Below are 26,743 nucleotides of genomic sequence, written 5' to 3'. Positions count from 1 at the left end.
TCGCGCAGACTGGTTGATTGAATGTACCTTAAAAAAGAAAAGAAGAAAGAAAAGAAAAAGAAGAAAGAAATATCAATACCGTGGTACGTTAATTTAATCGCGTGTTTATATCGAAATATCGAGCCGGACGCGGCGATAGTACGCCGGTTAAATATTCACCGGGCGTGGAGTAGCATACGGGGCGTGCCGAAAAATTCGCTGCCGCCAAAAGGATTCTTCGTTTCAAGTCACGATTTGAACGACAGCCAACTCAATAAGAGAGTTTTCTACTCATCGAGCATGCAACCCTTCACCTACCTTTCACCTCCAAAAGTGTCTCCGCGAACCCGATAGAATAGAGGGCTATTGTAACAGAGCGTAATAGAGAGAAAGAAAGGGAGAAAGAGAAACAGAGGCGAAGTAGTAACGACGAAGAGACAGGAAAAGGGCCAGTCAGTATATCTAATCGTCTCTAAATTATGCAATACAACGGGCACAGTGCTACATTCGAATAACAAAGAACTTTGCCACCCTATTCATTTGCACGTGCGACCCTCACCTGACTTACCTCTATGCAGACTTCGACAGTAAACTATTATAAGCCGGAAGTGGTCACTAAATTATGCAACAGGACATGCATTCAGGCGTAGAGGAAGACAAGGGCGGGAGAAAGAGGGAGAGGGAGAGAGAGAGAGGAAGAAAGACGCGGAGGGTGAGAAGAGGATAGTGGAGGATGAGGAAGGGGCTGGAGAGGACCTTCCTGTGAGATTGGAGATCGGAGACAATCTCGTGCACACTACACATATCACAGCGGTTGCTGTTACATTAACGCACACCAATAAAGACGGTAAGTCATGGCGCTTATAATACGTGCATTCAGCACCACGATACGATTAATATAATATATATATATATATATGGCGATAGAGACTCCATTTACGTGATAAACAGTCGTTTAAAGTACTGGAAAAATAGATTACGGTGGTATCGAAGCTTTAGCAGATATGCTGGTGCATGTGTGTGTATGTGTATGTCTGTGTGTGTGTGTATAGTAAAAATATTTGGTGATGTACCGTGAAGATTTACAGAAGTGATTTGGTATGTTTGGTTAAGTGGAGGGTGAGTGCTGACGTGAAGATTAAGGTGGTTAATATTTGGTGCTTCACTAACAAGAGATCTGAGAATCCTTGCGAAGCTTTTAATATTCACCGAAACATATTTTAAGCTTTGCAGTTGAATTTCAGAGATTACTTGAAGGTTGATGCATTAAGTGGATGGTTCTGCATAAGGAGATCAAATGGAAGTACAAGATACGAGTTCTCTCTCTCTTTTTTTTTTTTTAACATAAGATTTCGTATTTACGATTTGATTAGATCTCAATTCTTTCAATACCTAAGACATTTTCTAGCAGAATTATATTTTATTCGGAGTATCTAATATATTTTCAAGCATGATCGTCAACCCCATTTTTGTTGACAGGAAACATTCGTCGTTTTTCTTTTAAAAGATACGACGTTTTAAATGAAACAAGATAACAACGACAATGTATTTCACAACTATCCTTAAAGACGATTTTCTTAACAAACAAAGCTTCGTCCAAATATCCGTTTTCTATTCCCAAATGTACTTCACCGCATAAACTTTTCTTTTTCACATAAACCGTACAAGAAACAACACATAGAAACGCTACATTCATCGAAATAATTATGAAAAAGATATCCATTTCTCTAGCATCCTATCCATAATTCAAGTTATAAAAAGAGATCCTTCCACTTGATCTAAACGAGAGTTCACAGGATCTCGGTTCGGTGTTGCGCGTCACCTGTTAAACCGACGATACGCGAAGCCGATAATTCCATCGATCAATCGTATAACGAGATTTACCTACGTCGGGTTGGTATCCCGGGTTAACAGCCGAGTCCTGGATACGTTAAAACATACGCACACACACGCGCGCGCACACACACAAACCTACAATCTATGACGCACCAAACGTGTATACATTGGTTCTCGAAAGTATTTGAATATTTAACATAGAAATGTTTTCATATTCATATCGTACATGTGAAATAAAAAGTTTTGAAATTCTATTTAGCACTATAACGAGACACGACTGACACGATTATAATGGTCAAATATGAAACCAATTGAAACATATAGAGAAGTTACAAGATATTTATCGTAAGGACATATGTATATAAATATAAATAAAAGATTAGTACACAGCATGTATAGTCATTTTAAGCGTATAATAAATATTACAAACGATCGCAATGAATATTTAATGCTTATTAATGTAATGTAATTTACCAATGATTAATGTAATTTAATTTTTGTAAATATAATGTTTGAAATGAAATATATGCTTGCACTGAATATCTCATAATTTTCATAAATATTTAAAGATTAGTTTCCAACGTACTTTACCAACGTAATCATGACAGTCGAGTCTCGTAACAGTACTAATTACAACTTATGCAAATATAACACACATAATACATATATTCATAAAATGTGTCTATTGGAATACTTTCGTGAGCTTGTGTATGCGTTGTGTTCGTGCAGTGTGCCGAATATTTTCCTGAATTATTAGCGTAGCGTTGCGCGTGCAGCCATTTCATAAAGCGAAAAATACATTTTCTTGCCGGTGGAAAGCGGAAGCGCACGTTCCGGCAATATCGCGGCCCTACCGAGGCGAGCATCAAGCGGCCGGAAATTAGGCTAACCTCTCGAAATAACAGGGATCGCTGTTATGCAACGGAAAGACAGCCAAGCCAGCGATCGCAAAACGCATATAACAACAACGAGAATAAGAAAGAAGAGCGATAAGAAAAGAAAAAGGAAGGAGAAAACAGCGAAGAGATAACGGAAGAGAAATTGAAACGGAAGATAGAAAAGAGAAGCGAGAAGTGTTAGGATGCTCTGCGTTTTCGTACTTACTGTTCACGTTCCTCCAGCTCGACCACCCGATTACTGTCTGTGTTTTGTTTAGCAAGTCCAAATTAAAAAAGTAGAGCAGAAAACGAATCAGTTTTTCTGTGTTAGTGAGATACTACCGAAGAACGAGACCCGTGCTGCGCCAACCGGAAATGATGCTTCGTGAGCGCGACCCTGTTTAATCAGAGACGTTCTTTCCGGTTCGAAGTTTACGACGCCGTGAATTTAATTAACGGCGGCTAACTTCCCGAAGAAGAAGAAGATCGCGTTCGAACAGTTCCTAACGCTATTCCATGGGCAGAGATTCTTGGTGAATGATTTTTTTTTCTATTTTTTTTTTTTTAGTTGTTTTTTGACCAGTGCAACTTCTAGGGCATTTTCATCGGAGAATTTACCATCCATTTCGTTCGTTGTTGCGTGGCGAATTTTATTTGAGGTAGAATGACAAGATCGAGTTAGATTGGCGAACTTTTAAAATTGGGATATTTGTAATTTCGTTGGTCGAGCTAAGAAAAATTTGCTTTAACGAGATTAGTAATCGGATGTTGGAATTTAAGGTTTTTGGTTGTACGCTGCGACTAATAGAAATTATATCCAGGAAATGATTTCTTCGGCGGACAAATGGTACACACATTAGCAATGATAGCGAAATGGGTGTACTAATTCATGACGTAATATCGGGATATAATTCCCATTGGACATAGCTTACATTTGAAAGCCTCAAATTGTATCAATTATGCGAATCCGACGAAAGATTAAACTCGCTAAAATAATTGAGGGTTTCTATAAAATTCATGGGTTTGAGCAAACGTTAAAGAAGATTTAAAGACGTTTCTATACAATTGTTTTTGCCATTTATTGAATAATTTTACGGCCGTTTCTCGGAGTAATCTTCCATTTTTCTAGGCAATAAATTCGTTCGAATAATTTTTAAACAATGATGCGAGATATTCAGTTTCTAGTCATTAAAAAACTTTTCTTTTAACGATTGCAGTAAAATATAGAAAAGTTATATTGTATTTATTAATTGAACTGTTTGTACAAAATTCGACAGTTTTTGTTTTGTTGGCTTTTCATCAATAGGTAAAATCCAATTCGATTGCTTCGTTAAAAGATTAATATCCAATTACAACCAATATTCATTGATAGTCAGTATTTTATCATTTAGCAGTGATTCATAATAAATAATCCTCTTTCAATCTCACCAAATATGCGATAAAACAGAATGACTGTCAAAAATGTTGTTCATTTTAAAATAACGCTTTAATGGTGTAATGGAAGAAACGATTCTTCGATTTTCAGCATTTGTATTTCTATTTTGTTTTCTTTCGTCTACAGAGAATATCGATCTGATTTTATAAACAACGACAGCCAATCCCAGTGATCGCGTATCAAATATAGGATATATCATTGCATTTTAACGAAATATTATAACGTTGTTTCGTCATATAACGATAGATAATTATTATAAGACAATTTGATATATCGCGATTACCAAAATGAAACTCGCAACGTGCATATTATTCAAAGAATTCTTCTCGTTGATGCATCAAAATTCAGTTGATTAAAATCCCCAGTAATTCATTCGTTTTAATCGTCCAGCAAAATGAATATCCTTTTTTTTTTTCGAAAATATGATAATAAGGTTCTAATAAATATGAAACGATGTGATAAATTATTCGTTTGAATATTTTTTATCGATGACATCGTTGACCAAATATATTTTTTGAAAAGTCATATATTTAAGAGAAAAATGTTGCTGTTTCTAAAGATGGTTCGTTCCATATTACACCTTTATATTAATTAAATTTCTATACTGTTTCCGTATATAAACGATACACATAATTAAGCGCATTTTATGTGTAAGAATGGTTAAAATTAATTTACGTTAAAATTAATTGCACGAACGAAGGGGATGTAAAAATGTCCACGAAGCAGTTGGTGAAACGCGATGTTTCTTCGTTTGTTACAATGGCGCAGCACGAGTTCGTATACTTAACAATTTGTATACATGTATGTACTTGTCTTTGCATCCAAATGGGAAATTCGCATTGTCCATCTACCTTATATGATTACGTAACATAATAGACATGCTTTGTTTTCTGTAACTAGCATGAACTATGCGATAATAACAACGCAAAATAATGTATGCAGTGCATGATTTATGCAGGTCTAGTTGCGGCCATTCAATCGTACGAACATTAATCCAAATGATATACCGTACTTAATAATAATTGTACAAGAGAGAAAAGTGAAATTTCATCATTTGGAGCAATAGAGGATATTCGATTTTATATTACTGTATTGTCATCATATTGAAGAACTTGTTGCACTTAAAATCAATTACATATAGAAATATGTATATATATATAATTATGACTGTAATTAGGTAAACTTAGTTTACAGAAATTTAATAACAAAATTTCGTACATTTTTCTGTAATTGACGTCTTCTAGCGTTTCTAAAATTCTAGTATTCGTGTAACGTTGATCGATTGAATATCTGCAACTAGGTCGGATGGATAGTAATGTAACTTTATACAGGTGAACAACGTCTCGACGTATCGTAAAAAATACTCTCGACGAGCAAACAGAGTCTTGAATTTTTGGGCCTAGGCCTTACACGACAACGCCACAACTTCAATTATACAAAATACAGAAGCTAAGAGAACAGAGAAAAAGATAATTTTCTGCTCGACCATCCTTTTCAGATCGGTCGGGCATCCTTACGTTATCTCCTGTTCTTTGCTTCTTTTCTTTATTTTATTTTCAAACTCAACTCAAGCAAAACATGCAAACTTAGCACGTAGGATTAACTTTGTCAATTCCTGAGAGAAAATTCATACCGTGAAAAAAAGTCGTTGAGTGGTTTCGAAACAATGAAAACACAAGCATCGCGTTTTTAGCGTTCGAGCGTTGCCGATTCCCGATATATCGTGCACATCGTTGTGTCACGAACGCGATGCGTCGATCGTTATGAGCCTCCGTTACTCTCTTTCCATTTTACTCTGGTTAGATTGAACAACGTTGTAAACAGTACGAGTAAAGCGAGCGAATGGATATCAGCGAAACGAGATCTCGTTGCACAAAGAGTAACGTATGGTCTGTTATGCGTACAGTGATTCACGAAAGTATCAGCACGGATTAGCTTTTCTTCTGAAATCCGTGGAAATTCGTGAAAAGCACCATTAATTACCTTTCTTTGTAAAACGTGACTTTTCAATATAAAGTTTAAATGCGTCATAAGCAACGATTAAAAATTGGTACGATAGTGATTTCGTTTTCTAAGACAGAATAATTCGTTATTCAATAATAAAATGATGAAATAATTGGCACATTCGAGAATACAACGAAAATATATGATATAGTAGCCGACTGCAAAATTGTTGACGAATGTGCGTTTTCGACGATATTTCGACGGTATTAAACGAGGGTCATTTTCTACGAAACTGAACGTGTTCGGGGACCATAACGGATTCGCGGGTTTTAACATTGCGTGCCGTATCTAGCGTTTTTGTGCTCGACACGGCGTCGGATCTAGCGTTTTTGCTCTCAATTCCGTCCCGCAGCGAACCCCGTCTCGCTTACTGCTCGTTTCGCCGACGTTCGGCAACTTTCATGTCGTCACTCGCTCGACAGCCTTCCCATCGTTAACAACACCGAGATCGTAATCGCGCAAGCTGTAAACTACCGAAAAACGTCTTGTAAGCGCATAGTCGGCACAAGCTTTCCCGTTAATCGTGATTCTAGTTGGATTATCAAGATTTCGCGACACGATTCAAATGTATACAGAGTCATACAGCGAGTTAAAACTATTAAATTAAAAAAAAGACAAACATATCTACGAAAATTCAAAGTCAAAATCAACGAGTTGACCGACATTTTTGACGCATTCTTTTCACGAGAAACGACGCTTATTTTCGGCTTCGGGCTACCTCAAAAGCCCGCAGAAGGTGTCATTCTAACCGAATACTTTGCAGTCTGGATACTGTACTGAAGCCAACGATACAAAGGACTTTTTGATATCTACTTGTTCTTTAGAAAAATATACGTGTGTAACGTTTTGATTACGACCGTGTTACGGTAATTTTTTATATTTTCACATCACGAGATTATAAGTAGCAATAATCGATCGTATTTAAACTTTGACCGGAGAAGTTGCGTTTTATAAAAGAAATGGAATGCTTGTAATCGCAGATTTACACAGAATGTAGCAGGAAAATTTAATCACTGTGCCAATGATTCTAACGATCACTGTATGCATACAGAGAACCGAATCGTGTTGGAACAAAATTACCGCAACCTGTTATCATCGTTTCCTGCTTTTCTTCCTTTTCTCCTGTTTTTTCTTTTTTCTTTTTATCCCTATCCCGATAATAACTGTTCTAGAGACGTATGAATTGCACCCCTCGCGAGATGCCACGACGACAAATATGCATTACGTGCTCGCAGTTTTTCAATCCTGACAATGGAACAACGCTACCATGCCGGCGTTAATTACCAACGATTCGATGGTCATTATGAAATTGCATTGTTACCAGTAGCTTCGTAAATTCCCAGTGACGATGTGTACGACTAATTTCGTCGGAACGTGTAACGGATAGGTTGTAAAATTGATCCGATAAGTTTGAATTTCGCGAATTATGTATATTATGCAAATTTCTGATGTTTTAGTAAATTTCGTTTATTATGGAAATTCTATGGGAACAACGGTACGATATTTGTCTCAAAACATTGTCGCTGATGCAACTGCCAGATGATTTAAATAATGCTTATTTGTCGTAGAACAATCTGCAATGTAAATTATGTCATCATGTTTCAGGTGTGTGCGTGTGTTTATGTGTGCGTGCGTGTTCGTGTGTGTGAAGTGTTCGCCTATCGTGATGATCGTTCGATTTTGAAATGGATTTCTTCGAGATTTTATTGTTCAAATTTTAGGACAACTTTTAACGATTAATTTTATCCAGATATTATCACGAAGAATAACTAAATTAAAAAACCTAAAAATTTACCAATTCTAGTTATTAAATATTAATAAAGATTATAACAAGGAATCTTGATTCGACTAATTGCAAGTGTCGTAAATTTCTTTCAACGGCTATATTAGTTTTGTACGACGTATTTCCAATTTTTGAACGAGTTTTGTAACATTGTTAGAATCTCGAAGAAAGTCCATTCGATGGTCTACGTCATGCGAATCGTTGTGAACAACAAATCACAATGACAATCACATGGTTAGAAAGAAAGGGCAACTTACATTTCATCTGATTTCGTTTGCGTCGGCAAACGATGAAGATCACCACGCAAATGATGATTATCACAAGTATAAGGACAACAGCGGCAACGATGACTATCAGAAGAAGATTTCCCTCCAGTTGATGCCACCACGGTATATGGCCTGAAATTGATGTGGATCAATTTATCAAAATTAATATTTCATAGCTCGTGGTTATTCTTGAAATACTTAGAAAACAAAATAAGGAATTCTTTTATAACTTTTGACAAAAGCTTTCCTTCTAGAAAACATTGAGATTTTTTAATGACAGTAGAAAGGACCTAGTAGCATTTACTATAACGATTCTTTAAATGAAAAGACTCGTATCGAAGGTTATAAATATTTGGAAGAGCAATTTTAGAAACTCTGTGATTGAAAATACTAAGAGTATATATAAAAAGTAAAATCTCTTGAAAGCAGTTGAAAGTCTTTTAAAGATTATTATTAAAAAAAAAAAAAAAGAAAAAAATAAAAAGAAGATAGCTTTCAGAAATCTTATTAAATTTTTAAATATCTACATTTCTAAAATTTTCATATTTTCAACTTCCTTAAAACTCGATGGATCAATAATTTTTCTGCAGATCTTTTAAAAATATTTCTGCGGAAATAAGAGTAACGAGATTTCACGGTAGGCTCCGTTTCCTGATTACGAAATAAAACAGTCGGCAGAACGGTTGCAATTCAAATTTCGGCGACAGCTGTGAAATATTATAAATACAGAAAGTAAGACGACCCGTCTCAAGGGAAGCTTTTCATATTTCTGCTTATATTTAATCCATTCTCTTGCTCTATAATATTTTACCAGAAGCTACCTTTATTACGAGAGTTTATGTGCTTATATAGGGTGCTCCATTTTAATCAAATAAACCCGATGAAATATTTTTAGGGCTAAGCAACGCATAAAATTTCTTTTTCTACCTTGAGGAGAAAACAACATAATCGCGATCGCTTTTTATTCAGCTGATTATTTTCAAATTACGTTTAATCTCTTTTTAAGTTTCTCGATCTTTATCGTAGCAAAAAAGTGTTTAAAAAGTGCTCCACGCGAAGAAATTGTCTCGTTAATAAATTAAAGAACAATATCGTTTTACAGGACAGGATTATATAGTTAATCAAGCCGTTGAATAGAGAAAGAGGTAAATACAGTAATTTCTAAGATCTTTTCGCTAATTTAGGACAAAATTATTCTTTGTATCGTTTTGTCAATTTGAATTATTTTAGCCTTTCGTTATTTGAAGCTTTGTTACAGTTATGACAAATATACACGTAGGAATGGAATATAATCACGGCGAACGTGTAAAGCATCTTTGAGGAGTTCATACCGACTATGTGTGTGCGCGTGTGTGGTGAACGAACAGAAATGCTCAAAAAGAACAAAGGCGTTGAGAATATTTCTTTCTGTTTCGTTACATTATTTCGAAATTCTTTTCTGCTCGTCTCTTTCTCGAGATCATTCCTACATACATATCTTGTGACAATATAACAGAAAAATGATATAAAAAAGAAATCAGCGTTAATACAGTCTAATATTTAATATTTTGAAACGTAATATATTTAATACAACAATTATGGTAGAACTTACTTCGATGTCCATGGTGAGCTAAGAAGAAACGAGAATGTACAATATTTCTTATTTATATACTAATCATTCGTCGAAGGAAATATTATTAAATATTACCGTAACTAAACATCGATATTGCGCAGAATATATGTATAGTTTTAATACTATTCATGGTTTTAAGTCAACGCTAGGTAATTTAGATCTTTGAGCTATTTTCTGTTAAGGGAGCCACATGTACCTCTTCGATATGCTAAATTACGAGCTACAACGAAGCTATTTCTATGAAAATTTTAATAACTATTCCGAAAAATGTTTATCGTAGATTTATTTAATCGCTTGGATATTCATATCCTCCGGGGTAATGTTGCATTTTCCTTCGAAGGAATGATAACGGTTTAAAAGTCGAAGAGTGAACGTCCCACTGGAAGAATTCCGAATTATTTTCCTACAAATACGAAGATTCTTATAAATACTGTTTGCATTCATTAAAATATTAAATCGTTATATATTTTGCATTATATTTACCACGTTGTTTTTCCTAATCTAAGAACAGAAACATAATGTAAAGATCGAAATAAAGAAGGATTGGGTTAAAACGAAACAGAAATTACGATAAACAAGATTTCTAATTTCTTGATTTATTAACAAAATGTCTGAACTTACTCGTAATTTATTTTAATCACATAACAATTACTTTAGTTATAGTTTAGTTATATTTTCATAAACTGATCCTTCCCCGATGAAATTAAGTCATGCTACGTTAATATTTGAAAGAATTAAAATCAATTAACTTGAAATTCATCTATCTTTATTAACATTTAATTTCATAATTGCAGAAATACTTTGTTATGTAATGACCCTGTTAGATAGATCAATCTCGATTTACTTAGTTGGAAACTTCGAATTCGAGAGGCAACGTAAATGAGTTCGTATCACGGAAAATGCTCGTTTAAATCTGGCCGCGCCTTCTCGAATCTCCATCGTTTGTTGTTAAAAAAACATTGAAAATTCGTGTCTACGATAATAAAATTAACATAACATTTAATAAAAGTATAATTTCCGTTTTTAATCGCGATCCTCGTCCAATTTTGTTTTCACATACCATCTACATATTGTTAACAACACCGTTTTCTCTGTTCAAAAGAAGCGCTACGGATTTCAGGTACGCCAACCACGCGAAAAATAATTACCATCGTTTTGACGTTTTTAAATAAACGAGAAAAATATATGGGGAATGCAAATTAAAAGAACAAATCCGATTTAACTTGGAATAAATCAAACTTTTGAATTTGCCAAGTATTCAAGGGGAATCTAATTCAGAATCTAATTTACGAACTTTCACTCGAATGTTCGCGTTGGAACCCCAGACATGGAAAAATGTGTCTCGCCTCGGGTTCGTTAAATCTTGCTGGCGGATCACGAAGTATAGCCAGAAATAAAAATATGCTTAATTGCAAGTACTTTGACCGCACAAATAGCTTCGTTCAAAATTGTTCTACATGAAAAGCGGCAGTTTACCTGCAATTTATTTAACTCTTAACGAAATTTACCTCGGACTGAAATTTCACACTATGTAAATTTTATTTCAACGTTACTAACCCGTAAGATATTTCTTGCAACTATCGTAAAAGAATAATTCCGTCTAATTTCGAATCGCTTCCTTTTTATCGCCTATCATCCATTCGTTTCTTCGCTTCAGCGTATTATTAATATAAGGTTCTATCCACAAAAGATCCGAGCAAACATGTAAAGCATCTCTTTATGAATATTTAGTGACACTGACAAGAAAGTAATTTCGTTTTTGTAACTTTCCAATGTACGTGTACCTTTAGAATATGAAAACACTATAAGGTGATCAAAGGGTCGTTCAAGATTTATCTACACATGCGTACTATCTCAAATAACTTTTTCGATCGAAAATTTAATTCGTATAAACCTTAGATATAATTTAGTAAAAAATTTCATTATCCTTAAATAATTTATGGGAAATATGAAAGAAATTTATGAGAAAATTAAATATAACATCGATGGTGAAAATTAGAAATGAAGAATAACGCAAGTTTTATATCGTAACATATTTAAATGCGGAGTTAAATAAATGAAGTACTTGCTGGTATTCCGCTGTATTTCTAAGTGGTCAAGAGACGTTTCTAGACTTTCTTTATCTCTCACGCTTTCAGATACTCGGTCTCGGGAATTTTTCTTTACACGTGAATTACAACCACACAATATAATGTAAGAGCCACGATGGGAATGTTGATATCGCGAGAGGAAAAATAACTCTGGCAAAGGAATGCGTTCTTCGTAAAAATTCGCAGCAGTTTCGGCTGGAATCTCGTTCCTAATTAAATTGCCAAGTTTTGAAAACCGAGCATCATCATCGTCTACCAGATCTTCGTCATTAAAATTCTGTTATTTCAATTAAACGTGACCATTAAAATCCGTTCCGACCATTAAAAAAAAAAAAAAAAAAAAAAAATAGATACAAAAATTGATACAAAAAACCAACCTGCATGGGAAACCATTCTGCACAATAATAAATAAGTATAATATCAAACAATGTCATAAATACATCTAAGCTAAGGATCCGTTCGCCACGTTAAACATAACTTATTTAATTTATCCACAAGTTAGATTTCATTTTCTTTAATACCTAACACTTTTATCTATATAATTTTACTAGTTTGTAGAAACATAAGCAATCATCAAGTACAACAGGAAACAAATCAGAACGTACCTGGTACATCGCGGTCGCAAGGATTGGAATGGCCGATAGAGTTGTTAGCAACGCAAACGTACGTCCGGAAATTGGTTACCGACGTATCGAGGCGGATGTAGCTTTTCCCATTGCGCATCTCGGCGTTCTGCTCTAGCGTGTCATTGTCACTCTTCAACGACCAAACGAAATCAGTCTCCTTCGGATTGGCCGTCGCTGAGCACACGACGTAATCCTCCCCGTCTATTCGTTCCCTTTCCACGTGACATTCTGGCTTAACTACAAAGGAAGAAAGCCACATTAACTTTGGTTTTGCACGAATACATCTGTGTCACTTGGACACGCGTCTTACTTGCTCCTTAAATCATTGTCTTGCGCTGCTTTGTTGAGATAGAACATATAGAGCATGATAATGATGTAATAGCTACATCTATCAGAGACCGCTAGAACGAGTAATTTATAATTCTTCGTAGGAATGTGATAGATTTATTGCCGTGGTTTTAAGAATTAGAAGATAGAATTATCAGAGAACGTGTGGTACATTGAAGTCGTTTGGTTTCGATGCTTCTTTTCGTATCTTGGAAGAAAGTATGAATTTTTAAACCTCAAGTAATAGCAAGTTACAGCATTTGATTACTTTCGGAAATATTTGAGATTGCAAATATAAGGCAAGAGATATGAAACGTAGGAGAAACTGGAAATCGATGAAGGGATGAAACGTGCAATTGCGTGAAATATTTCAAGAACGATTCATCACGTTCTCGCCGTTGATCGAAATTACGTTCCTCAAACCAAACGAATTTCGGCCGAATTCCTATCGTTCTTCGGTTTATCGAACGTGAAACAGTCTTAAACAATTTAATCGATCTTTGTAATGCGAACGTGAGGAGTTTATTTCCTCTGATATTCCAAAACATGTTTCTTATTATACGTAACGTAATCAAAAATATTCAGGGGAACGTTTGTATTCACGAAAATGGCAAAAAGTACTATTTTACTATTATTTTGCAAATATAATTCTTTTCTTAAATTAATTTAAGTAAAACTTTATCCTCCTCCATATAAGATGTTTTTTTTTTAAAAAAACATAGTATGTAATCGTATTTTTCATTTTTCGTTATAAATTTAAGGAAGACACTACTAAGAAGCAATCGTAAAATATAATCGATGATTTTCTCGGATCATTTACTCCAATTCTATGAAACACTTCGGCATTTTATTTTTAACAAGGCATTTTCTGCTTACGCGATTGAATTTCATTTCCACGTTTCTTCTATCTTAACGAACACCGGCATCTTTATCTTCTTAACGCAAACGAAAAATATTAAAAAGAGAAGAGAAAAATGAAAAAGAGAAATAGTCGAAGAAACAGAGAAAGAGAGAGAAATCGTTCTTTTAGCTTCTGCCATTTCTTTCTCGAAGAATGCTCTGCCACGAGAACATAAATCTTTCTCAATATTTGAACGTCACTCGAGATGACTGAGGAACTTGCACGTTGGGATGTTTCTTTACTTACATTGAACATTCATGACCATGGAAATGTTCCGGCTTCCGTGGCGATTCGATGCCTCGCAGTAGTACGTCCCGTTGCTGCGTCTAGGCACCGCCACTTTCAGATCGAGGACACGGCCTTCGATGATAGTGTCTGTGGAACCTTCCCGAAACCAACGAAACGTTGGCTCCGGTTGTGCTCTCGCATTGCAGCTCACCGTTTCCGGTATCGTATCGACCGTCACGTTTATTATCTTCTTTGATATCGTCATATTTTCTGGCGGAACTGTTGCGAAGAAAAAGACGCGTATAAACTTTACGCTGTGTAAAGCGACTGTATTTGTGCATACTGTTCAAGTGCAAACACGAATACAGCATTATGTTAGTCCACTTGGGAGCATCGTAGCGAAATAATGCATTAAAAGATATAAATGACAAATATAAAATATAACGTATTAAATAACATTCCATAATTGTAATTATTTATAATATTTAAACTTTATATCGCGTGACATGAAAAAAATGAAATGAGAAAAAATGAATAGTCTATAAATATCGAAAAGTATGTGAGAATAACATTTTCAGTATTCGAGAAGTTAAGTTAACTTCACTGAAAATCAAATAAACTCACATTCCACATGGAAGTGCGTGCTACTTTTCACTCCAGCACCAATACTGTTGCTGCTGCTCTCGCAGGTGAATCTGACGTTGTCTTCGACGCGATCGAGTTGGCCGCTCGGCCAGGCAGTTAGATTCCACACCAGGGTCGATTGAATGCTTTCGAAGTCATTCGTTCGCGGATCAGGCGGATGATAAACGTTCGACAGGTAGTATCGGTTCGTTTTCGAGAAATCCATCGGCATGCCGTCCTTTAGCCAGGAAATATTGCACATCGGAGCGCACTCTACCCAGCACATGATGCTAACGTTCGGCGAATTGTACACGTAGCCGTGATAAGGGAGCAGCTTCTTGATAAACGTTGGCTCCGCTATTGACAATCAAAGAACAAGTTGAACTGGTCCTCGAAACGGAACGGGCATTGTTACGAATCGAGAATGAGATACGATATCGTTGCGTTACGATAAGCTCGAATCGACGCGGAATATTTTCCAAACTTTATTATACGATACGATTTTGCAGCTGTTTTAAGGCAGCTTTAATTGGAATAGATTGGCGTGCGAATTAATTTGTTATCGTAGATAATCGAATCGATAAGAGAAAGTGTGAAATAAAATTTGACAAACATAATTAAATAAATCTTAGCACGATAGCGACGAAACTTTTTAACAATTTTTAAATTATTTAATCGTTTCAATTAAATAAATGAGCTACGAGTTTGTACGTGATTTGTGTTGGAATTTCAAAAATGAGTCGACACATGGAGATATTGAATTCAAGCGTGAATATTCGTCGAGCTATAGTTGTTGCGCCTTCTTCTCTGAAACGCAGTGAAGCGTTATAATATTATTATCGTTTCTCTATTTTTATACGAAATACGAGTCGAATAAAGCCTCTATGACATCGGGGAAATATTATGCAAAAGTAGCTGGTAAACGTAACGTAATGTATGTTGCCGCTTATGCGAATTAAGTACACAAAGAAATGAGAAACAAATAAAAGGAGGAAAAATACAGGAAACAAGACAAGTTTACAGAGGTCTCAAGATACGAATCATTAATTTAGATACAGCACGGAAACTGTGGAAACACTTGTGCTCTTTCACGTTACATAAGTTTATCTTTCTGTTGTACAAAAGTAACAAGTAATAAAGCGTTACGTTTCATTTACAGCTTAATACATTTTTCAGCATATATACGTATAATGAATTTTGAGATTTAAAAAATGATATTTTTCTAACCGTTCTAAATATTGCGAGTTTCTTGCATTTTTCTCTTGTTTTATTACACGAAGGTGCTTTTCAAAGGCGTGTGTGTGTTTTCATTCAAAAAATAATCTTCCAATTGTGGAACCATTTCTACGTGCAGAAGCTTCCGACGGATGTGTATCAAATAGAAAGAATTTCGGTCGACTAACCAAACACTGAACATTAAGAAAGAGGCGGAAAGGAATATCGTATAACGAGGCAGAATGGTATTTTAAGTAGAAATGATCGGCCTTATGTCAGACATGTGCGTGCCGTAAGTAGCGTAACTATTCTTTTGGAAATACAAATTTTACCAGAATTGCTCGCGAAACAAATTGTATATATATAAAAAATTATGATTCATATATATATATAGTCGTGTACCTTGTGCTTAGTGTATCATCAGCTATAAATTAACAGCGTGAAAAAATGTTGCAGTTTGTAGAAAACGAAATCACTGATTTCCTTAACATCTCTAGTTAAGAATCGACTCAATATTAATTCCTACACGCATGTGAAATTAAAAAGTGAATAAAAGTAATTATATTCAATTGTCCGAGACACATACTTTTGTTAAACTTTAAAATATTTTAATAGATCGTACATAATCGAATCAAATTTTTAATTTACTTACAAATTTATACGTGTATATGAAATGAAAAATTTCACAAAAAGAATTGTACAAAATTTATTAGAAAATTAAGCAAATCTCTTTTCTTTTAATATAAAATATATTTTTACAAATTATAAGTACCTTGGTAGATTAAACAGAATATTCCTGAAATATCGAAGGAAAGAGGGGAAAAAATACTGTAAGATAGAATCTAGTTTCATTCCCTTATTCCACCACATTTTCCAAATTCTGTAAGATTTAGCGCTTCCTATCTCGGTCGGCCGTGCACGAATCTCGAACGCGAAATGAACGTCGCGTGAAAGACGGACGACAGATTTATTCGACGGGGGATTAGAAAGTTTTTCGAGTAACTTTACAACTCACCAGACACGTCGATAAACGTGGTAGCCGGGTCGCCGTCGCCGGCTTCGTTGTAAGCTAGACAAGTAAAGTTCGCTTCGGTTTCCAAATTAACCGACTCGATGGTAAGGGTAGCGTTGTTTTCATCCGGAAGTCTATGAAGGCCTCGTAACCATTTGAAGCCAACTACCTTTGGCCGTCCTGGGTCCAGTACGAAGCACGTGATTGTCAATGGCCGTTTCTTTATTACCTGCTGGGGCTCGTACGAGATCGAAGCTGGCCCAGGTTTGTCTATCGACACGGAAAACAAGCAACTCGTTATTTATACCGGAAACTCCGACCAAACTTCTTTGTTTTTCTTTATTATTAACCAGCGAATCTTTTTGTGTATTTATAGGAAAATTAAAAATGCACCTTTTATTAGTGATTAGAAAAAAAAAAAAAAAAAATTAAAAATCGTTGACCTGAAACAGCATTTTGTTCTTTCGCCAGGCAAATAAATCTTGGCGGTATAAAAAGGGAAGAAAAAAAGAAAAAGAAAAACAAATTCTCGCAAACAGGAGTCCCAGTAGTTGGTTCGCATAGGGAGCGAACGAGCAAATGGATCGGATCGAGGAATTAAAAATTAAAAGGGGGACTCACAATGGACCATGACAGGTGCACTCGGTGAAAGTGGTCCCCAGCCAGCGTCGTTTCTACCCTCGCAAGAGTAGTTCCCGTGAAAGGAACGTCCCACCGCTTCCAACAGCAGCTTGCTCGGATCGATATCGCAGAAAATTAAAGATTCCTCGGTGGTCGTGGTGGTTGCGCTGCTATTTCTCGTGCAATCCGGAAGTTCTTTCAGCAGGTCCCCGTCCAAGTACCATCGGACGGCGGTCAAGCTCGCTGGATTTCCAGTAACAACCTCGCAGGTCAGCGAGACGTTCTGCCGGTCTGCTTCGTTCACTGGCGTTTCCGGGTCCATTATCACCTTGACCACTGGCTTGTCTGCGAGCAAATGAGAGTCGGAACAGTGAAACGTTTGCTTATCATCGACTAGTATGTGGAAACATCGACTGGTTGTTTTTTCTTTTTTTATAATTTATTTTTAATATTACGCTTCTTTCTTTTCAGAAACATTACATTCGTATTTGTTATTACCTGTTTTTCGGAATTTTCTGTTTCTCTTTCGCGATACTAGAGTGTATTCGTTCGATTCGTTTTTATTTTGTATGAGCAATATCGAGGATATAGTAGTAGTAGGTAATATTATTCGAGAGATTACATCGAGGAGTATTCTGGTTTGAAAATATTCTCATCTCATCTTTAGTAGTTATAAAGGTTAATAGAATTTTATAAAGTACTACGAAAACTGATCTTTTTATTATTTAAAGTAAGTTTTTTTTAGCAGATTAGATTTTCTTACTGTAATTTGACTGTTCTCTTCTCAAGTATAATATTTTAGAGAGAAGGATATGAAAAGGGACATTGTAATGAAATTCATCCACGATGTTTATATCAACCCAAATACTATCCTAGCATCTCCTCTCTTCTAAAGTTAATGCTCGAACCGCAGTAAAAACTGCAATAACTTTGGCCAACCCACATAAGTTAACTAATTTAATGTCCTACGGAGGACGTGACTGTCCAGTTGGATCATCCACGTTAGAAGTAATACTTCGCTCGAATAAACTTAATCAATACAGGTAAATAAATAAATAACGAAAGAGAGGAAAAAAGAAGATTCATCTGTGAGTCTGGTGTGCCGAACGGTCACAGAGAGCGAGAAAAAAAGAAAAAGAGAGAGCCGAAGGCTCATGTATTTTTTACGAGTTCGAGCATCGCATAAAGATTTACGTCCACGGCAAAACTATTCAAAATGAAGCGTATATATTATCCGGCATGGAACATACCAGAGAACGGGCCGTTTATGCTACATCCAGCCGGATAAACAGTAAAACGAGACAACCAGAGTTCAGAGAGCACCTGAAAGGAAACTTTCGTCGACGATCCAATCAGCAGATTGGCTGAAACAATTTTTCTTTTCCTTTTTTTATCTTCGTTCTTACCTTCGGCAAGGTAATCAAGATTTCAGCAAGTTCAAAACAAAAGAATCCGAAGAGAGGCGGCGCAGTCGGTGCTCGAAAGGAGCGAAGAGGAGAAGAAGATGGAGCGGAGAAAGGAAAAAGAAAAACGTAGGAAAGAAAGGAAAGGGGATTCGGCCCCGACGAAACTAATTTTCCGTGTTCGAATTCACGGCCCGTTTCCATGGATTGTTTGTAGAAAATACAACACCCTCGAGCGGTATTAAGGCTGCAATTAGAATTTCATTGTATCGCGGCCGAGTTTACGTTAACGTGACGTTAACTTCTCGGAAACGCGGAATGGCTGACCCAATAACCGGCACCCAGCTGGAGGGTGTGGGAGAACAGCTTATTTAATCCACGCTGATATATTTACAGCTCCCTCCGCGGCACAACGAATCGTATCGTTTCGGTGATCCGTGGATTTGCTTCAACCTTTTCTCTTTTTTTACTTAACTATCCCGCTTTTGTAGAATACCGCGGTGAGAATATCCGTCTATTTTCTTCTTATTTTATTCAAGGCACTTTTTAAAGACTCAGTTGGTGGAATATCGGATTCAAAAACTTGCGCAACCTTAATATAAAAGGGGCGCTATTTATTTGCTCGTTTTACGAGACAGATGGAGGTCGAGAAATTGGAATTGGTTTTTTGAAACACGATAGATTTCTGTTTTAGTGCTGGTTTAATGTCACGCATGAGAATAAAACGGAGGCAAATCGCGAGTAACAAGGTTAATACATTTCTCGCCAGACACATAAAAGAATCTTTCTTTTATAATACAGTACAATCCCTGCACCTTCGACGTAAAATTATGTGAAATAAGTTTCGAATTCGGAGATTTAGAAAGGGTTAGAATTAAAAAAAAATAATATAGTACAATAAAATAAGTGGAAAGTAGTTGTAGGCGCTCCACCTGAGATCTGCTAATTGGTTTCTTGTTATTCGAAAGTTTGCTGTAAGAGTTGAAATTAATTAATTCGCATAATTGCGATACTCGTAATTCCATATTATTATGGATAGAAACCAATGCAATTGAAATACCGCGTTACACAAGATCATTGAGAACTTAGATTCAGTTACACAAACTTTGAATAATACGAGTTTGTCTGTGAATTACCATGTGTTCTTTATTCACGTGAATAATGTTGAAGTATTTTTACAACGTGCTCGCTTTCTTTAGATAGAAGTTTACTTGAAAAGAAATTTTCAGTTCCTCTTCAAAAGAATATTTTCCGCCATTTAATTCTTTAAATGCAGGATTAGAAGAAACTATTCAAGTTGCTATTTTCAATTATTCAGTCTCATAGAAAATACACAAATACTAAAAAATTAAACCCCCTTCCATTTAACGCAATCGCTGATACTGGCACACACCCAAGATTTAATTACTACACGTTCGGTAATAACCAAAGATGCACTTGTTAGGTTTTCCTTTTCGTACGTTTCATCAAGTCGATTTAGAGATACAAGCAAAATGGTAAGCAATGGGATTGAAACAAACATCGCTAGTTGAGCCGATTTTTTTTCCTCCAACAATTACCCCTTAAAATTTTTTCAAACAATTTAATGAAAAAAAAAAAAAAAGAAAATGAAACGAATATCTTTATTGTTTCTGAGAAAACGTTTTATAATACTTTATCTGGATCGCTTTATATTCACACTTCAAAGTGAAAGGGTTAATAAAGTATAATACAAAATGGTAATCGTGTATTTTTCAATACTTCTCTCGTACGTTTTGAATTTATGTTTTGACGTTTTTCCCAAATTGGTCATATTATATTCAGCCGACAGAAATGTAGAGCTATAAGTATCACAATACATCAATTGCGCTACCACTAGTTTAGATAACTTGAATTATATGAACATTTTCTCGTGTGACTTTTGTCGAAACCGCTTCATCCTGTGGCTTTTAGATATTCCACGGTATCGGAACACTGGTCGAATTCGAAACTCTGCTGGAGCTATTCTATTTCCATGGTTTCTATTCCGAAAGGAAGTTTGCGTCCTGTGTATTTCGCTCCGCAGCTTGATAGATGTTTAAAGTTGTTTCATTTTGTCGCTTTGTTCCTTTTTAATTGGTACGTAGTTTATTTTTGAGGACAAAAGTATAATTCGGTGATAAAATTTCTAAATAATGTAGTTACACGAAGTTTTCAACTTTCTTGATGGTAATTGTAGGAAAAAGAATGTTCTGTTGCGGCAGGAACAGGTAATCAAATTGAAATTTAATCTTTTGCTTTTTATTTCCTTAATTTTTAACGAATATCGATTATTACTTATATTATTTTTAATCATCGATGAACAATTTTAAAACATTAATACTACAACGTTAAATTTAAATTACAATCAAACTTGTATTATATTAAAAATTTAATATTTTCAGTTTAAAGAATTTATTGAATAAATAAATATGAGTTATTTTGAGAAACAGATCTTTTATGACACATTTGCATCTCGCAAAAGCTATAATAATACTTAAATCGTGCCTCCTGGCAATTGGATCAGTTTGATAAATGGAGCTGTCCACGATCTGGCATAAAGGAACCCGAAATCCTAAATGGCACACCGACGATACCTAAATCTTCTGATGGAAATTCGTTTTAAAAATTGTAGGCTGAGGGAGAATCAGCTCGTTTGATTCGGATCGAAATCATTCATTTTAATGGATTAACCTATCTACTTCACGCACACGTTCCTTTTCCACAGCTCTAATATCTGAAATTTCTACCACCCAAGACTCCGTTTAAGTTGATAAATGTAGTTATCCTTGAATATATTCGATTTCAAAATTCAATATGGCAAGCTAATTCAGAAATCCGTGCGTATTTTCAGCTATAAGAAAGCGTTAAAAAATAACAAAATATAAAGCAACAGTAATAAAAATATACAACAAGAACGATTTTACCTTTTCCAATGATTTATGAATCGAGCTAATTACAATAACAAGGACAGAATCGATTTGATTCTCATAATGCGGTAGGTCATAAAAAACGTTGACTATCAGATTTCTGTGGAATCCTATTTTAGCAAATATCACGTTCAAAGTTAGCGATTCTGCAGTGACTTGCGAATTAGCCGCGAGTCTATTCCAGACCAAGCGAAATTTCGATTGGCTTTCGATAACGAGAATAAAACGATTTGATAAAACTTACGAACGTAAGTGTGCTTCTATTGAATTCGTAATCGTAACGAGTGAAGATCGAATCGATCGGTTTTTGATAACGAAATTAGTTATAAAACGATTAACACCCGTGCCGATTTGACGATTCGGTGAACCGTGTAATTGCTGGGCCATCGGCTAATTAAGATACCCGCTTCATTATTCATAGCGTGCACGGTTCGATTTTCATTTATCTGGTTAAATAAGTGACGATAACTACTGGCCTGTCAGTTCCTGCAATTAACTTCATATTTTCAAGTACCTCGCCTGATATTCAAAAACTTTGGCTTTAATCGGTCGACACGTTGTAAAATCCTGGTAATACATATAGATACGCGACGATAATGTCAAACAAATAGCATTGGGCTGTGTCCCGTTCGACTATCCTTTTTACTCGCGTTGATTTACACTCGACGAATAAATAATTGCCGAACGATTTATCGTTGGTTCGAGTTGGCCGGGCAGCCAGAAGGAAATTAGTCCTTGTAATGAAGATAAGTGCAAAATGCATGGCCATGCCGAGAACGACAAAATGGCCGGACAAATCGATACCAGACCAGGATATTTCTTTCTCTCTACACGTTTCTTTTCTTTCTTATCGTTCACGTATTTTTTTTAGAAAATCGAAAAAATTATTTGCCGACAAATGAGCTTTCATTGGATTCGCTGTCGTTGAATTTATTTGCGATACGGTCTACGACAGATCCGGAGGATTTATAGAATAATGGGAATACAAGGTTTACGCGATATCGACGAAACATCTGTTACCTTGAGAACTGGAATATTTCAGTTAATCCTTTTAACGATACGATGTTTCTTAGGCTACATAAAGATTTCTTTTTTTATAAATTATTCACAATTTCTTATCTCCTCGCAAAGAAAATAGATAAAGAATTCTCTGAAGATAAACATATTTATCGAAGATATAGTTTATATAAAATTAATCGAATAGTGTACTTTTCAAAAAAAAATGTACATTCTGTTGATCTTCTCCGTCTTCTTTGAAACTATAATTAGGTAAGTTATCATACGTAATTACATCAATTATCACGTCAACGGAATTGTGTTGGCGGTTCCGGTATGAAATTGTAAAACCTTAATAAACGTTTTTGCGTTTTACGATCGGGTAGCGTGGCGTGAAGAAAAAGTTTACAAATAGAAAGCTGGACAGATTATGTTCGGAAATAAAAATGCAGGCATTACGTATGTCCTGGCATTGGTTTTAAGCGGCGTTCCAGAGAATTTATGGACGCATAAATATCGTTTACCGGAATAAAACGCGATAAATTGTCGTAATGTGAAACGGAACGGAACTGTTTCTCCGTGTATCTTTTCTTCCCATCGATGATATCGATTTTATTTTCTCCTGGACCTATCGTATTTTTCTCTGGATTATTAAAAACAGATACTTCGATAGGGATTTGATCTTACGTATGAATATGCATGGAATTTGTATGGTTAAAATTTTGCAGATCTGACAGCGCGATGATTTGAAAATTTAATATTAGAAGGAAAATTTATTAAATCGATATTTTCTAAATAACTTGTCGATCATTCGGTGAAAATAATATTCATTGATTTTCACGATACTTACATAGAACCGAGACCTGTACGATGTCCTCTGACGTTGATGAACCAATGTTATTTTCTAGTACACATTTGTAAGAGCCCATGTCACTGGGGGTCGCATTTTTCACGGTAAGAGCCGTTTGTTCCGTGATACCACCCTCGTAGTGGTCGTCGGTTAGAACTAGTTCCTTATCGTCTCGATACCTGAACAAGTAAATAAAACACGTTCTGTAAAGAAAGATACGTGAAAAGAAGGGAAAGGAAAGTAATTGTTCCTGCGATGATTTTATATCAAATTTATACTATTTCCCCTCGCACACTATTTTATATCATCTACTTATTATTTTCCCCCGTTCTTAAAATCCAGATGAAAAACGAACGATTAAAAAGAACGTTATTCATTTCTAACGTAAATACAATTACATTGAAAACGTAAAAACAATTTCATTGAAAATTCCATGGGTTTTCCGATAATCGTTGGAACCGAAAACGCAAATAAAACAAAATTAAATATGAAAAAACGAATAAACTCGGAACAAATCTAAATTGGATCCTACAGCGACCAGAAATCAACCAACCGAAACGAGAGTCTCAGCCAATCAGATTTTCAATATTTTCGAAACATTACAACTACAGCAGAACCAGTTTGCAATACGAAAAACATCACCCACGATGAAATCTGGAATAGTCTGCATTTCGAACGAACGCCAGTTTACAGTTACCGGAAAGTGTTAAACACGTGTTCCCTTTTATCCTATTCCACCGCGTACACAACAGTTACGCTACGATTTTTTAATATCCAACATGTCAGTACGTTCGCAAGTAATACACGATGAAAATTTCTCGTAAAAATCGCTTTACAATCGTCACGAAAATAATCCTCTCTCTTTTTGTCTCTTTTTTATCGTACCAGCAATTCGTACGCTGTTAACGAGCAATTTTTACCAGTGAAACCGTATCGTAGCCTGTCTCAATGATAACCGGGTTTCCATGGTCGATGTCGAGCGTAAAGTAGCCATCGAACAGATGACTCTTAATCAACGCTCATCGTGCTCTCGTAATTATCGTGTTTTCGGTAGTAATCGCGTTTCATGTATTTTTATTGCGCCACACGGTAGCAATTTCTTACCGGAATATTTCTCTCGTATAGCCGACACCTGGAATTGAAACTCTCTTCCTCCTCTCCTTCTCTCTTTCTCTCTGTCTCTGTCTCGTGAACTCGTGCGCGTGCACACGCGCCATTACATGCATCAGCGTGAAATATGGTTTTTAGGTTGCGCCCACAGAAAAATATAATAAATCATCCCGATAAATTCGCGCCTTTTTATTTTGACGTTTCGAATGCCGCTGTCGAGCCTGCTGCGCTGGATACTTTAAATCCTTCCAGTTCCGATACCTTCGGTGCTGCACACTATGCGTTATCGAACACGAGACGCGAAGCTCGAGTTTCTAAATATTTGATAGTCTGCGGAATTTTAGCGTATGTATATACGCCAGTAGCTGTTTTCCAGGAGAATCAATATGATTGCTTTTTATACATTGACGGTGTATTTCGTTTTTACACTGCATGGTCGTGTAAATTTTTCGTTAACCTTTTCTGCTGTATCTACGAAAAATATTGGTAAAATGTTGATCGAAGTTGAGAGACTGTTGAACGTTGATTATGAAATGTCGTTTCCTTGAATGGAACTTTGATCATACTCGGTTGATTTGCTCGAGGACCAACGAATCTTTTCGATTTATTTCGTCATACATAGTAGCGAACAAAACGAAGTTTATAAATTAGGAAGCATAAAAGGACAATATAATTTTGCAAAATGCATTCACATTAATCTGATAAGAGCAATACACACGAATAGATATGATATATAGATGTCTGTTACCAATATGGTAAAAAGAGTTTTTCGTACAGAAGGTATACAAATTCGTAGTGTATCAATCTGAAACTTTCATTTATTCGCCGCTATAAAATCACCCTGTATCCCATAACAGGCACCATGAATTACGGGCACTGTATCTACAGAACATTTCCTCCAAGTTTTCTTAAGTTCTCTTAGCAGGAAAATTCCACGGTATCGAGGCATTAATTGCTTGGCAATAACTTGGAAGATCGATGTGCCGCGGCGTTGCAAAAAATTTCCAATTCAGAATATTCATTTTCGATTCGCTAATTAACGCCCTGTGAGAAAATTGATCAGCACGATAGTCGTGCTCGAGGTGTTGGAAAACTACCATCGACCTGGGCAAAGTCTCCGTCGTTTTGTGTATTAACCCTTTGAAATCCAATATCGGTAGGTATACACGGTCGATAGACGGTTGCACGAGTTCGCCGCTTCGAGATCGGTAAAAGAATTTGACCACAGTACGCGAACTGAGTAACAATCGTGGCTCAAATGTTTATTTCAAGATCTTAATTCCTTTCTTTCGATTTGGTAGTTTTTCAAGAGGATTCTTATAGCTTTCGTAAAATTGTTTTTTGAAATGCCACGAAAGAGAAGATTATTAATTCGTCGTCCTGCAATATTTGACGAAATATAAGAATTATTAAAAGATTATGATAGTTTTTTTATAGCTTCATTGTTGGTAGAATTTATTTTGTACGTGTTTCGTCAATTAGTGACGCTTGTAAAGAATTACCATAATCATAGATACCTTCAGATATCATCAAGTTATTTATTTCTGTATTTATTAGTAAAATTCTCGTAATAAACAATTTCATTCGAGAAATAAATCATTCGTGCTTGCACGGTTTGTGCGATATATTCCTTTTCTTGATTTTTAATAATAAATTTATATAGTAAGAGATACAGATTTATGCGACGAAATCTTTCCCATTAGAAATATAAACGACTGGAGATGTTAATAAATCAATTTGAAATATTATTTCGTCACCAGAAAATTTCTATTTCATATTATATATATATATGTGTGTATCTCATTTTATTATAGTCTGTTATTGGAGCCACCCAGTAACTGTATTAAAAAAACAACTCCATAAATTTAAAGGTAAATTGAAAAATTTATAAGGAGTACAATATTAATCAATTTAGCTTCCGACAAATTCATTCATCGATCTTATATTAAACAACGAGACAGAACAGTGAATAATTACGACAAAATGATAAGGATCCTACGAAAAGCTGTTTCATCGTCTG

At 35.6% G+C, this 26,743-nt stretch overlaps 2 protein-coding genes across 13 annotated transcripts in view; one reads left to right on the top strand and one right to left on the bottom strand.

Annotated features, from left to right (window-relative positions):
* The window catches only part of Nrm (neuromusculin), a 427,671-nt gene that overhangs the window by 42,381 nt on the left and 358,547 nt on the right, over positions 1-26,743 (bottom strand). For 7 of the 11 annotated variants that reach the window (XM_072016774.1, XM_072016776.1, XM_072016775.1 and 4 more), the window contains 9 exons: positions 23,614-23,792; positions 17,438-17,782; positions 16,820-17,086; positions 14,590-14,946; positions 13,984-14,244; positions 12,489-12,746; positions 9,773-9,790; positions 8,173-8,313; positions 2,920-2,956 (listed from right to left, as the gene is read on the bottom strand). In XM_072016774.1, the coding sequence (XP_071872875.1) occupies positions 2,920-2,956; positions 8,173-8,313; positions 9,773-9,790; positions 12,489-12,746; positions 13,984-14,244; positions 14,590-14,946; positions 16,820-17,086; positions 17,438-17,782; positions 23,614-23,792 (1,863 nt within the window). The remainder of the gene's footprint in view (positions 1-2,919; positions 2,957-8,172; positions 8,314-9,772; positions 9,791-12,488; positions 12,747-13,983; positions 14,245-14,589; positions 14,947-16,819; positions 17,087-17,437; positions 17,783-23,613; positions 23,793-26,743) is intronic. The other 4 variants (XM_072016778.1, XM_072016780.1, XM_072016773.1 and 1 more) reach the window with 3 other exon arrangements.
* Kar (monocarboxylate transporter 10-like protein kar) overlaps positions 1-26,743 on the top strand; it is a 195,950-nt gene that overhangs the window by 110,097 nt on the left and 59,110 nt on the right. The gene's annotated exons all lie outside the window — the stretch shown is intronic.

Source organism: Bombus fervidus, chromosome 14 (genome assembly GCF_041682495.2).
Source record: "Bombus fervidus isolate BK054 chromosome 14, iyBomFerv1, whole genome shotgun sequence".
NCBI lineage: Eukaryota > Metazoa > Arthropoda > Insecta > Hymenoptera > Apidae > Bombus > Bombus fervidus.
Note: the sequence above shows the minus strand (reverse complement) of the source record. Positions and strands in the feature narration are given on the sequence as shown.